The 16,003-nt window shown below is 36.9% G+C and overlaps 1 protein-coding gene across 1 annotated transcript in view; it reads left to right on the top strand.

The window, feature by feature from the left end:
• AGMO (alkylglycerol monooxygenase) overlaps positions 1-16,003 on the top strand; it is a 198,486-nt gene that overhangs the window by 80,864 nt on the left and 101,619 nt on the right. Inside the window, exons 4-5 of the mRNA XM_010577667.1 lie at positions 448-551; positions 6,508-6,603. Of these exons, the coding sequence (XP_010575969.1) occupies positions 448-551; positions 6,508-6,603 (200 nt within the window). The remainder of the gene's footprint in view (positions 1-447; positions 552-6,507; positions 6,604-16,003) is intronic.

Genomic DNA, 16,003 nt, shown 5'->3' on the forward strand with positions numbered 1-16,003 from the left:
GAAAACTGTAAGCATAACAGCAGACACGGTTGGAATATAACTTCGGTGGACAAATGCAGGCATGAAGCATCTTCAGTCCTTGTCCCTCTGAACCCCATAACAGAGCTCCTACTGACTCATGTTATCAGGGCTTGGCTCAAGCTTTCTGGCTGTTTAACTCTCATCTCACACATCCTTCTGCTCTTCCAGCAATGATTTCAGTTCCTGCCACAGCCTCACCTTCCTCAGCATGGAAGTTACACTGACTTGTGTCCACTTACTGACATTTAACCCAGCCTACCCAAACTCAGCTCTAAACATTAGGTTTTATTACCTGCTATACTATGGTAAAATAGCAAAGTGTAAGTTGGGGGATTAGTTGCTTTTAGCTTAAGAAAAAAGGCCTTGGGAAACAAATGTTGCTTTGTTCTCTAGTACATACCTCATTAGAAATTATGTGTTTTGCAGAGGTTAATATACTGTGGGCAGCGCACCAAGTACATCATAGTTCTGAAGATTACAACTTATTCACAGCCTTGAGACAATCTGTATTGCAGAAATACACCTCCTGGGTAAGTTGCACAAGATTTGACAGACAAATTAATATCAACAAGATTTAGTGAAAGTGAAAACACAGTGTTTATTTACCGTAAAAGAAAAACATATAAATTTTTTAAGATGATTGACACTGAAATCACAGAAGTTGAAACTGATGAATCTGAGAATCATAAGCTTTAAAAATACATTCATTAATGGTTTTACAGCGAACTTGAAAAGAGATACACTAGTTAAGTTTAAGAAGGCTAATTATGACCCTGCATTTATATTTTCACAACTTTTTGAGTAAAATGGGACAATTTTTTTCATTCGGTTATTCATGCATAAGTACAGGAAAAGATCAGAGTATAACATCACTACTCTAGAATATGTCTGTATAACTGAAAGGAGCAGGGAGAGAAATCGTTACCAAAGATTGCTTTGGACATGCAAATGTATTTATTTGTCTCCACTCATTCATGTCATGTACTCTAGGAAGTTAGGGCAGTATGCCACTACTTTTACCTAGTGTTATTTCAGATATAATTTATTTTAAATGGTGAGCTGCGTACACATGCAATATAAATTGAGTACTCATTTACAGATTTAAAAATGTATATTTCCAAATACATTCATAAATGTAACATACTATTCAGCGTTTTGTTTTGTGCCCAGGATAACTGCTGATAGTTCCTTAGTTGTGCTCTCATGTTCTCTTTTGACTCGATTTTTATAAGAAGTCAGATTGTAGTTTGTTTTTTAAAAAAGAATAATAACTTCAGAGTTTGAATTTTCAGAATTAGAGTTGAAAAGCAATGTTCAATGTATTTTTATATATATAAAATATATGAATGCTCTTCTCCACTGAGGTGTAATACTGGTGGTGGAGGAAACCCACACTCTTCTGGCAATCTCTATAGCTAGCCTGTGAGCAAATGACTCAAAGCCAAGAGTGTGTGCTCACACATGCAAAACCAGTGTAAATCCATTAACTTCAGTAAAGTTAGTCTAGATTTATGCTCACGTAACTGAGCATGGACTTAGCCTGTTGTTCATAACTTTTTCAAGCCCATAACATTAAATGACTTAAAGTTCTAGGTTCCAGAAAAATGAATAGTTCTTCTGGAAATCATGAAACAGAAACTGTTTCTTAGATTTGTTTCTTAAAGTCTTCTATGTAAATTCTAGTTATTTTTTTAATGTAGAAAATAATCATCTGATGTTAGTAGGAGTGACTTGAATTTAAATGACCATAATGAACAATAGCGGAAGGGATGCATCTCTGTCACAACTCTGCTTCCTGCGTAAATACTGCCGTGTTAAAGATTTAACCTTTGCATATTTACCCATTGGGACCATATGTGCAAATGCTTAACAAAAACAATAATTCAAAAAAGACAAAAAGCCTGTGTGTACATATGGGTGTGTGCATGAGCACTTTGCCTGCCTGTGTGATTTTGAGGATGATACCTCAGAGAGCATAAAATATTCAGGAAAGCCAAGATGTCTGGCTGCCTTAGATTCTGAAGACCATCCTCAGGACCACACTGGTACCACTTGACAAATTATATATGAACATTTAAAATTCATTTGCTTTGAGCAAAGAGAAACGAACGTAGGAATCCATGGTACCTTTGTGTGCAGCTTTTTTTTTCACCAAATATTTGTTATTAGCCAAAACATTTGGTAAATATAGATACTGGTTTGCCTCCCCCCAGAACTTTTGAGAGGCATGCCGGTTTTCTTTCTCCAAAGCCTTATTGTGCATGAACACAATTCTTGCTAATTCTTACAGCACTGGTATTTTTTTGGACTGCCAGACTTGTCCAGAACCCCATGGATGCATCTGCCTCAAAGCTGAAAGTGAAGCCTTTAGTTAATCGCTGAGAGTGATCTGATGTTGCCGAATGTGTACTGTTGAATGCAGTTTGACATCCAGTATTGTGCAGGCTGTGAGAAAGTTGTGGTGGATGGTGTGGGATTGTGGGACTGTTCTGCTGCCAGCTCTGTATGCGTTTTAAGTTAAACGTTTTAAGATAAATAAATCAGCATATTAATCTGTGTGGGTTGTGCTCGAGCTGATTGAAAAGATGTGACATGAAAGAGAAGAGAAAAACATGCCTGAAGTACAATCAGCGGTGTGAGATGTACTCCTGAACTTGGAACCAAATGTGTATTGCTTCATGTCATTTGCACACACAGTGTTTCTGTTACTCCAGTGGAGGGGCCATAGAGAAGCAGACCTACTGTTAAGACTGAGAGATGGTCTTGAAGGCAATTTTGTGGGAAAAAGATGTGGGAAAAATGGACATTCATTTTTAAGAAAAAAACAGCAAGCTAATGCTGTATAAATTTGTGCTTCTGGTGAAACACTTAGTTAGAGTGCAATTATGAAAGGAGAGAGTTGCATACACACCTTGAAAAAGCTATGATTTAATTCTTTGAGTACCAGTTCTCAACTGTCCTCCAAGGGTAAGATTTAATTGCAAATATTAGATCCATAATAATTTGATAGCTTTAGACTGTGCGTTTAGATAAAGGGTTGAGTTATGTCTTGTTAGTTTAAAAGCAGTGGAAACGTCTATACATAAATCTGGAAAGGGAATAGATAATGCTGTTCCTTTCAGCAGAGAGTCACCAAGTTCACTTGTTATCTGCTGAGGAGTCTGCCAGGTCTGGGATCTGTACGGGATGGGGTTTTGTGGGAGGGTTTTTTTGTTTGTCTGTCTTTTCATCCTTACCTTTAACTCCCGCAGAATCCTCACAGAAGTGTAGCCCCCATGAACCAGGTGCCGGCCCCTCCGCAGCCTGCGGGTGAGAGCCGGCCGCATCGGCAGGTGGCCCCAGAGACCCAGCGTGGAAGCGGAGGGGCTCAGCGCAGGAAACTCAGCCCTCCTGCTAAACCTCAGGAGTCTCAAAGTTTTGCCTTTCTGCAGTGGAAGCTTTTGTAAGCTTTTACTGAAAATGGGAGGGAGAAAGGTAGAGCATGGCCACGTTGGAGAGCGTGCAGCAGACGCACACCCTTCAAAAGGGGCAATGCCTTAAGTGTGAAGTGCAGCAGTGCAGCAGCCCCAGATATGAATCCCTCTCCACCCCCTCGCTGAGTGCCTTTCCCATCAGGTTATCAGTTATTGTGGCACGCTTTTAATCTCTGTTGCCGAATCCACAAGTGGGAAAAGATCTGTGAGTGTGATAAACGTTCTTCTGCAGTGTTAACCAGAAATTCCATCTTGGAGCCAGGAAAGCTTTTCCTCTACAAATTAGTGAAAGCTGGTACATTCACATGAAATGTTTTGATTTGGTGAATTGGCATTTCCAGTGAAAAACTATTTAATGATTTCCCCCCTCCTCCCCCCAACACTGATCTTGCTGTTTCAGAGGAACCACAAATACGAGAAACCAAATCTTTTGTATGGGAGAGGTTTTCATTCCTCCCTATGGGTTCTACTCCTGTAAATGATCTTTGAAATCCTTTCGTGCAAAATAAAGCTTACATTGCAAGGAAACATGAGGCAGTTAGGAAAGCATTGTCCTTTATCAATCTCAAATTTACCTGTGGATTTATATAAAATTTCCCTCATCTCACCACTTAGCAGGGAAATCCTAGTACTGATTGTGAGAAGTAGGTTAGAAAATAAATATGAAGATGATCCTTCCTTCCCCTCTGAGTCATCTGTAAATACCACCAAATGGCTCCTGATACTTTTAGGGAAATAGCATATAATTTTTAACCCTGCTTTCAGTCCTGCAACCACTTCCATGAATAATCTGAAAAGCATGTGTTTGGGGTTTTTGTTTGGGTTTTTTTTTTTTTTAAAGTCAACTTCCTCTCCATTCCTTTTAAAAAATTTCCTGCTCTTATCATGTCATTAGACAGGTACAATCAACAATAAGAAAAAAACTGCAGTAGCTTTACTTAAATGTGGCTGTTTGTTCTACTCCTTTGTTGGCTTCTTTGTAAGATAACCTTTGAGAAAAACCATGCCAGCCTTCAGGCTGTTGTGGGACAAATATCTCTCAGTCTCTTTCTTTTTTTTTTTTTCCCCCTTCATAGCTCACCCACTTTTAATAATTAAATACTAAGGGGGTCCATGTTAAAGGGAGGAGGAAAAAGGAACTTGGAAAAGAGATTGACTCCATGCTGGTGTTTAGGGCATTTCTTCTAAAGTATGAGAGACTTGCACTACATTCCTTTTTCAGAGCATGGAGAATTATGGGTTTGAAAGTCACTCTTCTGTTTAGTAGTCTTCTGCACAAGGCAGTCTGATCTGCATTTTTAATTCTTAAAGAAGTGTCTTACCCACCTCTACTCCAGAATTTCACGCCTAAATGCCACATCCCCCCAATGGCATTTACTATCTCCCCCCTTAGATAAAAGTTGCTGTGAATTTTTGTGAGTTTACTTACACTGAGTGATTCTTAGGGATTGAATATGCAATATTCAAATATATTTTTCTTTCTTTTTTGTTTTATAGATCTTATGCAAACACTTCAGCCTTTGAGGATCAGACTGATTAAAACAAAATAGCTGTTCACATTATTTCCCCAACTTCCAGAATCTTAGCATAATCCTCCTACCACCGTTGAATTCCTTCACTTCTTGGAAAAGAATTTCCAAGACATACAACCAGAAATGCACCACTTGTAGTTTGTGGGGCAGCTGTGATCCATAAAGCCTTTGAATGTAGTTTTTGAAATCACAGCTGTCCCAGCCCTACCAGGTGATACTGCAGTGTCTTAAGGGTTTCTTTCTAGTGCTTCAGTCATTATCTGGGGTTGAAGCCAGCAGACCAAGTTGGGATTGTAGGGCCTTCATCCTCCATTGGCTTGTGATAGCAAGATACAGCTGTGATGACTTTCTTGAGAGCATCAGTCACATCATGGGGATGGGGTTTCACAGCCCCAGTGTGATGTCTTACCTATTGGGTAGGCCTTTTGACAAAAACTGAGAGCATATCAGAATTAAATGCTACGTGCAGATTTACACTGAAGGAATTCCTGGCTCAGGAGGCCTGACATGGCTATCAGAGTGCTTTCTCTGATGTTCAAAGATTTGATTTTTGTGAGGACAATAGGAACTTGAAAACAGATTTTGCTAATTTTGCTGTGTTTCACAGGGAGCTCTTATCTGCTACCCAGATTTTCCCTGAGTGCTAAAGAGATTTAAATTTTTGAAGATACCTCTGTCACTGTTTGGTTTGGAAAAAAATCTCTGTATTTTAGGGAAGGATTAACTTCTTAATGCAGCTGGTATAACACAAAGTCAGGTAGAAAAAAAAAAAAGCCTTTTTCTGAAGACAGTAGACTGACTTTTAACACATGAAGGTCTTGGAAGTCTTATTCTATTGCTCAGCCAGTTAAGCAATTAATTGTGAAACTCCTAGGACTTTACTCTGTATGTAAGGTACCAGTGTCTTTCCTAAGTAAGCAGTTTTCTGAAGCTGTCTTCACACTAGTACATCTTTAGAACTCAGTAATAAATTGGGGCTTCAAGGGAGATGCCATGAGCAAGTTAGGGTGAGAATTTATAACTAACTTTGAAAGCCAAGTAAGCTGCCTTGCCCTTATGGTGCTCATGTCGAGAGTTTGGATGGAAAAGCTATAGTGTTACACATTGACACCTTGCTTACTCTGTGATAATTCTCCCCTATAAGTGAACCCTTCATGTCAAGGATATGTTGCTGTCTGCTCCATATAGTATGCAGAATAAACATCTAAGCTCAGGATTTCTGAGTTCTTTTCTTGATTTTTCTACTTGCTCAATGTGACTTTTGGGAAATCACTTGTGCATCAATTTATGTTTCATTTGCTATAGACACCTAGCAGTAACATAGTAATCAGTATCTATTCTATCTAATGCCTACATTATGGAGCTATTAGAAGAAGCAATTGTCTTGTGCAGTGCTTTGAGCTCCTGAGATGGTACTTCATTATATCATCATAAGTTTAGAATTATATATCTAACATATATTTCCTTTCTGTTTTTTTCAGATTTTCAACTTGCCCATGGCTCTTTTCATTCCACCTTCAGTGTTTACTGTTCATCTACAGTTTAATCTACTTTACCAGTTTTGGATACATACAGAGGTAAACTGGGTTTTTAAGCCATACCTAAACAGTTAGCCTGGAGCAGTATCCTGGAAATCCACTAGCAGCTGATTTATTGTGTAAGAAAAATCTTTGTCTGACTTCTTTAAGGAGAAACATCTGTTCATTTTTATTCCTTTTTCTGAATATATATTGCTAAGTTTATAAGAAGCAATGAGGCCAGTTGGTCCCAATTAAATTAAAAAAAAAAACAAACTGTAAGGAATCAAAACTTTTTGCTATTTTAATACTATATTTTCCTATCTTGCAGCTTATTAAACATTTGTGGCAGATACTGAAACGGATTACATTTCTAAGATAAAAATTTTAGGGAAAAATATCCAAAACCCAGTGCTTCTTAAAGATCATTTGTTGTCGCATCTGAAGTCAGATACTGTTTCCTTCTTAGTGCAAGTAATTGGATGAAAAATGCTCTTTGATTATCTGATGGATATTTGTTTATGACTGCACCTATTTATTTGTGTTTTGTGAGTGCATAGACCATATCTAGTTTACATACATGTACAGTTAGTAACCCACTGTAATTACTAAGCAGTTTCCCACACTTCTGAGGTAGTTGAGCGGCCTTCTGCCTTCTCCCTTGCACTACAGTAGAGGTGTTTCAAGGTATGCCATGTTATGTGTCGGAAGCATATTCCTTAGTAGCTCCAAGTGGGTTGTGGGCTAATTATCTGTACAACACTTACTCCTTTGATTATTCTGACTACACAGATACCTTTTTCCGTCTGTAGTTTCATTATGCGATCTATAGGACAATTCTTTTGGAAGGCAATTTTATTTTCTTTATCTGCTATTTTAGATGATCGTGTTGCTTAAATTACAGTTTTTTATTTTCTCTTTTCTGTGTGTTTCCTTGGGAAAAAAAAAAGGGAAAAAGCTACTTACAGTGACCCAATAGCAGACTTCTGTTGTTTAAATTTCTACTTCTGTTGGGCACATTTCTAGAATCATTAATAAGTCTGATGCTCTGCAACACTGCGTGAATAGGAAAGGCTTACACTAAAATGTCACATATCACGAGAACTGGCATAAAGTCAAGCAGTACACAATTAAGCCTGTCAGAATGTTTCGAACAAATTTGAACACTTTGAAATTATAACAAGTGAATACTCTGAATCACATGGTAGCAAAGTTTCTTTGACCGTGCCTTAGGTTCCCCAAACTGGTTTTAGTGTGTTTTATCACTGAGAAAAATATAATATGCCTCATCTACGTCTTCTCTGCTGTCTGAAGCCATTTCTTCCTTGGCTGAGGGGTTTCTAAGGTTCTGCTGCATAGTAGTAACTCAATGAGTCTCGGCACTGGTGCCATCTAAAGTTTCTAAAGTGAATTTCAGAGGCTTATGTATTGCCTACATCCCTCTAAAGTGCTAAATCCTTCATAGGGCTTAAAAGGAATTTCCACAGCATATGTGCAATGTGCCAACTTTAGACACTAGTCTAAACAAGAATGAATTTCAGTCTCAGTGAAAAGATAAGCACTCCTTGCTATTAAATTATTATGCCAGTAGAAAAACAAGATCTTTTGTACTGATCCAGTTGATCCAGTCATAGATCTTTGTTTACAAGGGAAGTAATTCTTAATGTTGATGTTGTTGATTATGTAGCACAGCTGAAATCAGTTGAAGTATGTTGAATTCATGCTTTAAGGTCAAAAATTATGTCAAAATAGAAATAGGGCTACACCATGTATTAGCAGATTTCCTGCTCTCAAAGGCAAGGGCGTAACAGAAAAGAGAAGGGAAAGGAAGGGAAACAGTAGCAGCTATTGCAGCCATGCAGGTTTATATTAGCCAATATTTTTGGTGAAATTTATATGATGCTTTACCATTATACTGGGTTTTTTTGCATCAACTATTACAATTTAACCGTTTAAAGCTGTGGCATCTCTAATTTTTATTTTTTTTTCAACAATCCTTTTCCTGAATTTTAATGGTTCTAATTATCTTGCACAGATTATAGTAAAATGAAAATGCTTTCTGTAAATCTCTTTCTAGCAGTTTCCCAACATATGAAGTTTGTTTGGGGCTGCAGGCCTGGGGTTATATAGAAAACAGCATCCTGTCTCAGTGACTGCTAAGAGCCCTTGCTCTGAGCGCTGAGATTCATCATCCCCCAGCAGCTCTGATGTCCTCTGGGAGCCTGTGGTGGGTGCTGTGACAGGGTGGCAAGACATGTCTTTAGGGGTCGAGTGGAGATATGCTTCATTATTTCTATTCTGCCAGTGCAAGTTGTAATAGTTGGCTTCTAAAATGCAGTGGCATTTGATAAGAAACGTTAAGTTTGTCCTCAGGTTTCTATTGCTTTTAATCAGTATCGATATTTCCTTGGATAAGATTTGGCCTCATATTGACTAGTCAAGTGTGTTTAGAAATTGTAACTTCACAACTTTTGATTACTCATCTTTCTCCTTCAGAAAAAGACAATCCAGTAAGTTACAGGGAAAAAAAACCTCTTTTCTTTAACAGGCGATTTTTTTTTCATAGCACTGAAAAGCTTAATGAAGGGTACGTACAATTTATTATTTTTGTAAAATAAAAGAATACTTGATATTTAGGTGATAGGAAAGAACGAAAGTATATGAAATTTTCTGAGAGAAGATGTTTTGTTTGGGGAGTAATTTAAATTTAATTCAGTAATTACAAGAGAATGGTCATGCTGTGCTGAAACTTTCTATGCCATGTTTCAGCCTAGAGCAAAAGTTTACAGCCAAAGTGTGATATTTTCCTGATATTTTCCTATACTTTAATTCTGAATGTGTCCAGCGTTGTCTAAAACAATACTAAGAGAAGTTTCCTGTGTTATAACTTTGATCTTATTTGTTATGTCAGTTTTTGTCCAGCTTTCCTACCAGCAGATCAGACATGGTCTATTTTATGTTAACTCAAGTGGCTTGTATATTCCTGTGAAGACAGTATACCAAATCATAAAGATCAAAAGTACCCACTTGTTCTATCTCAGTTAGACTTCTTTATTTCCTGCATACTTGGTATGCATTAGTTTTTGGCCTTTTATATAAAATAGTACAGCGTTTTTAACACCGTAAATCTTATACAAAGATTATACTATACCATTCTTTGGGTGCTAGAGATCTTTTATTATTACTAAAATCAGAATGGGCTATTGATACAGGAAAGGCATTACTGTAATTAAGAAATGTTGGGTATGTTAGAGTGAAAACATGACTTTGTGACTTAAGTTATGCATTTATATTTAACTATATTCTCCCATTACAAGGATTTTTGCAGTCTGAAGTCCACTTTTTTTCCACTACTTCTGTGCATTATTGCACTGTGTACATGGCAATCTGAATTATATCAGAATTTTTCCAAAGATCTTTTAAAAATCTCTGAGTAGCACCAAGGTATTGAAATAAGCTCATAAAAGTTTATTTAAACGAAAAATGACAAAAAAAAAAAAACACAGAAAAACCCAAACCCAACCAAACCCAACCCAAAAACAACTGAAGAAAATACTCTTCTTTAACGGTGCATGAAGATAGGATCTCAATAAATCAAGAGAAAACAATTTTTGGTCCTATCCAATACTATTTAGGTCAATGGAATGAGTCAGTAGACCTGCTCTTAAATGGTCTGGGAGAAATGTTTCTATGACTAGACCATTCTCATCTAGATCATAAGGAGAGTAAAAAAAAATACTTTGGTCAAAGAGCACTAAAAATCTAATTTTTCAAAAGCCACAAAATGTTTCAGGACTGTTACTGACAGACAGAAATACTCCATTTCAGTTTATTTTCACAGGTGATTCGGAAGGTCTATGGCTCATATTAAACTATATCCTTCCGTTATGCATTTATTACAACCAATAAGTTAGGTGTGTTTATAACCTGATAGACACCTGTGAAAAACAGAAATTAGTTTCTGTTGGTTTAGCTGTAATTTTTATGAGATGTCAAATTGCATTTGGAAAGTATCAACTGAATCAATCCCTGTTGGTAGTAATTGCAGCAGCAGATTATTCCTTGCCTGTTTGATCTTTGACATGCATTAGTTTCTGTTTAATTTTCTAATTTAAGGAAAGACTGTAATCTGCCCTTTACCATACTCACGGAAGTTAGGTTTCTTAAGGCATCTCTTTTTTTTTCCCTTGTTTAAGTCTTTCTACCTCGTCAAACTCTGGGAGCAGAAAAAGGTGAGCCACTACTATTAACTAGGAGTAACATGGGTGAAAACAGGCAAGGAATGGGAAAAATTTTGGCAACACCTCATGCAGGCTGGAAAAAAAGATGTGAAATTGCTAAAGGTATAGGCCAAAATACATTTGTTTTTGTCAGAAAACACCAATTCAGTAAAACTGAAACTTGCTGTGGAAGTATATTGTATTTGTCAAAAAATATTTTGCACTTATGTGCAGTGTGTACTGGTCTAAGTTTCTGTCTGTGACTTTCTTTAGCTTTGACTTCTGCTCAGTTTTCTTTCATGAAAAGTTTTGAAAGAGAGGGAAATTGTGGAGGCTTCACGCTTTCATGAAAAGGAATTCTGTTCCTGGCAGGAAGCCACGCACAGCCCATCTGGGCTGCCTGAGTGCAGGTGAGCTGGTGTGGCCCAATCCTGAAGTCCTTACATCAATCAGCTCTTACCTAGGTTTTGTTTTGGTTTGTTTTTTCCAAATATGAGCACAGGGTCAATAAAGAAATTAAACAAGCAGATTGAAGAACCAAGTAAAATTAAGTAAAATACATTAAAATGTGTGTATTTCTTTTAAGTAGCAGTACACCTGTGATTACTGTATCAATAGCAAAAGCTAGTCTTGAAACTCTAGAGGACATATGTGTCTTTTTAAGCAGAAGCTCTATGAGACAAAAGTCTATAGGATGTTATAAGAATCATAAAATCTCTAGGACAGTGTGATAAATAAGTGACATCATGAGAAAATAGAGAAAATATTCAGTTATTAATTCCCAGGCCCTAAGAATTGAGATTGGTCCTCTATTTCTTTGCAAATTTCATTTTTCCATTTTCTTGGACCTACCTTTTCCGTATTGTGTGCTGTAGTGTCATTTAAATAAACAAGAAAGGAACGCAGGAGTAAACAAGTGTAACAAGGTTTATTTAAAGTATTTTCAGTAGTTTAGTAATTTAGAAGCAATTTAGTAATCATTTTCTTAAAACTGAAAGGTAAATCTGATCAAGAAATGAGACTTTGAATTTAAAAAGCATTTTAACAAACTTATTTGACTATAATGCTTTTGAGTGTTTGCAGTGGGAAGAAGATAGTTTTGTTTTTGTGGTTGTTTTGTGGAGTTGGAGAAAGATTCTTGGTAATGAGCTAAAATCTTCAATAGTTTGGAAATGAAAAATGGAGATGCTTTGCTGGTAGGTAAAAAAAAAACCTTGAGGCCTTGTTTACAAAGACATGTATTTATGCTTAATTTAATATACTGTGAATAGTTCCTATAAGGTCAGTAAGTAATGAGTCAAATGTAACATGGAAATTTTTGCAAAATGGTGGTATACAAGTGGTATTGAATGGATCACAGTAGAAACAGAGTGTGGTGCACTGATCTGCTTTCCTGGATGAGATGAGAAATGCGGTTTGGGTTTTTTTTGTTGGTTTGGGGTTTTGGGTTTTTTTGGTTTTTTTTTTTTTTTTTTTTTGATAAAGAGCATCACCAGTAAAAGGTAAAATCAGTAATAATCCAATGTATTGAGTATAATTGTGAAATTGCTGTCTCTTTTGAATTTGATGCTGGAAACTCATTTTGAATTCAAATAGCACATGCCAACAAAAACTTTCATTTTCTGTATTCTAATACATTGGTTCATTTAATGAAAGGACAAATTTAGTTTGTTTAATTCAGCCGCTATAGCCAAAAATAGACATGCGTCTGTCTGATGTGCCCTTTCAAATTAGAAACACACTCATCCGTCCTAGTCAGGTTACAAGGGATCAAAAAACTTACCATTCACAAGACTTTTGCTAAAAGTCATGAAAAAGATGAATGTAATTAGAGGTGATTACAGCCATTCTCTTAGTCTGATGTTCAAGATTGTGTCTGACAACTCTCAGTGATGCAGATGATTTAAGTAGAATTCCTAGAAACAGGTCACATTGTCTGACAGCCTACTGGCTTTTAGAAGCTGGATTTTCTCACTGTTACAAAGATCCAAGAAATTATTGTAAAACCAATGGGGAATGAACTAATTGCTGATTTGCATAAAGAACAAAATTTTGGTTTACAAAAGAAAGTTCTGGTCCCGTTGCTGATAGCTGATGCTTTTATCATTTAGAAATTCATTGTTTGCCTGCTGCAAGCTTTCAACTCAAGCATTTACTGTGGAGAGGAGGAGAACAAATAAATCAATAAATAACAGGGAGATAAAAATACTTTCTTTAATGCAGACAGTGCCTTTGTAGGTCCAGATAGGATATATATACAATATAGACAATAAAACTCAAACATGATTCAAAGAAACAGATCTCACTGCTTCAGTCCAGCCTGTCTGCCAAAATGACTTATTAGATTTTCTGACGAACCTACAGAATAAAAGTCTTGTCATCAGTGTACTTGCCAGAGTGCGGAGAAGAGCATAACTAACACCACTATCACTAAGTGGGAATGCTAGCAATAACTGCAAAATGTGTTTCACTTTTCTATGTTTCACTCCCCCCACGAGGGGAGAAAAGTATTATCTTTCTAGATATATAAATCTTATAACTTCGCTTTTGGTTTTAAATAAAAAAAATAACAAGAGGGAGAAAATAAAACATTCATAAGAGAGCACACTGTTCCTGTCCTGCTAAGTGTAAGCGGCACTTGAACACAATCAGGAAAAACATAGTAAGATGAGGTTTGGAGTTCTGTCCTTGGCACCTAGGACCTCAGTGATGATTAGGAGTGCCGACTTTATGCCTTAGTAGCCCCAGAATGAGCCTCCTATTTTAAACCAAAGTGCTCCTTGGCACTTTTAGGTATCTGAGTCTACACAGAAGTGCCTTGACAGGGCAAGTTAAGTATTTTACTCTTACCTAGCTTCTCTTTCACCTGAACTGCAGAATAGAGAGGGACTTAAAAAAACATGTAATTGATTTAAATGAACTGAGTAGCACTCTGCACCTGGTAGCTCCAAGTTCAACATGCAGCACAAGACGGCTGCTCCACAGTAATCAGCTTACATCTGTGATTTGCATTTGATGGGCAACAATCTGGGCAGAGGAACCCTTCCCTTCCCTGTGGAAGCTGGGTCACTGGTGAGGCCAGACATGCAAAGTTTATGGGACAAGAATATAAGCAGAAGCTTCACTTTTCATCCTAATTACTAAGTCCTTGAGTTTGAGTGCTGGCTTCTGGTCCTTGCACCAAAGACTGTTCTTGCAAGAGACAGCTGTGAAATCCTTACTTCAGCAGCAGTGGGCCTGACTATTGCTAATCTGCCTGCAGAAACCCTAAAACTAAAAATTGTACTTAAAGCATTTTATTTAGGCCACTTGTGTCTCTGGAGAATTACCAAGATAAAAGTGAAATAAGCTACTTAAGAGACACAACACATTTCAGTACATTCTGCATCCTGCAAAACAATCTAAACAACTCATTTGCCAAATAAAGCATCCTGGTTATTATATTAATGAAAGGATACCACTTCGATGTGGAGATAAGCTAGAGATACTGCTCTCTGTCAAAAAAAAATAAAAATTCTAATTTTCTATCTTAACATATTACATGTAATACTCTTGAGTTTTTCTCATAGCTTGTACTCATTGAGAATCTGTTTAAATTAGTTATGACTTCAAAGCCAACAGCAAATTTGAAAGACCCTTATTTGTTAAAAACACAAATTGTAGGCTGCTGACTATATTTTGATCTATTTAAAGAAGAAGGTGAAGAGCTACACTTGGCTATATTTTAGTTTATTTCAGGACTGGCATGCTGATTTATTACTTTCTGTTTTTTTCCCTGCAATTGCCAGCATGTATTTGTCAAGCTGCTGAAAAATACTGAAATTGTATAGCAATTTTTCTCCTGGAGTTTGTTTAAAATGCTTAACTTGATATATGACTGAAAAAGTGACTTTCTCCATACTCTGCTATTTGTAATGCTGCAATTAAAACAACCAGTTAGTGTAGGCTTTCTCTCATTTTTAGTGGACAAATTGATTGAAACTTCCTGTATGTGCTCATCTTTCCCACAAGGCTTAACTGGACATTTAAAGAAAAAAAAAAGTTGCATCCACTTACTGAAAGTGTTAACTGAAATATTCACTTAAGATGCCAATTTGATTCAAACCTTACCTCCTGGCTGAGGTGTAAAACAATGAAAAGTGACAACAGCCTGCCTTCAAGATAATTTATTATAAATACATTTCTTAAGTCTGTGTGTTTATTATATAAATATGCCCTAAACCAGACTATCCATTAAAACTAGGCTTTCACCTCCCATTCCTACAATCCAGATTTATCAGAAATTCACCCCCTATGAAACTCTTTATGATCCCAACAGGCCTGATTCCTTTCGCTTGTTTTATTTCTAAACTATAAATATTGTTTTTTCGCTCCTCAGTGTGGAAATTTGGCTACATCCATTTTACATGCTTACTGGAGTAGAAAACTGCCTAATCAGATAGGAAAACAGTTGGCGGTGTATAAATCAGGGTTTGCCGAGGATTTCAAAGTGTGAAACTGGCAGACGAGCACATATCCTAGGAGTTCTGCCTTTCCCCAGCTTCCCTGTAGAGATTTCACATGGCAAATCTGATCACCGGGGCCATCTGTATAAATACAGGGGTGTGTTGTCCTGAATTAACACAGCAGCTCTACCGGGGAATGTAATTAAGGTCTTGTTTTTAAATTTCCCCACCAGACTGTCTGAAATATAGTTTTATATGCCAGGAATAAAAATCTTATCTTGATTTTGATGAGGAAATCAATAGTAATATGTGTTTTACTACCAACTAGTCTAACAGAAACCCCAAAGTTAAGTTCAGAGTGCTCCTTAGTGATGCTCCGGGGATGAATTTACTCTCTCCTGTTCTGCAGATCAGTAATACTATGATATTGAAGGTAATGCTGTGCTACAAACAGCTTTTCTTATACTCAAAGAAAAAAAAAACCAACAGAACTTTATACATACAAATGGTTTTACTGTAACATTGCCTGGTCTACTCAGTCAACATTCTTTCCTAACATTCATGTTGAAACAGAGTTAAGTAAAGATTCATGTTGTAGTGGTGACAGGAGGAGTTGTTACACAAGATGTAACGTTTCCCTTGGATTTCATGTCACGATTTTTTCTCATTATTTAAACAAGAACTACATTGAAGTGGTGCAGGTACCAGGCAATAAAGATTTCCCTTGGTGCTGACAAACTCTGAGACCGCAAATGGAGGTGCTTACATGCCGCAAGAGATATTGCATAATGTTCT

Source organism: Haliaeetus leucocephalus, unplaced genomic scaffold, assembly GCF_000737465.1.
Source record: "Haliaeetus leucocephalus isolate CR32 unplaced genomic scaffold, Haliaeetus_leucocephalus-4.0 Scaffold566, whole genome shotgun sequence".
Lineage (NCBI taxonomy): Eukaryota > Metazoa > Chordata > Aves > Accipitriformes > Accipitridae > Haliaeetus > Haliaeetus leucocephalus.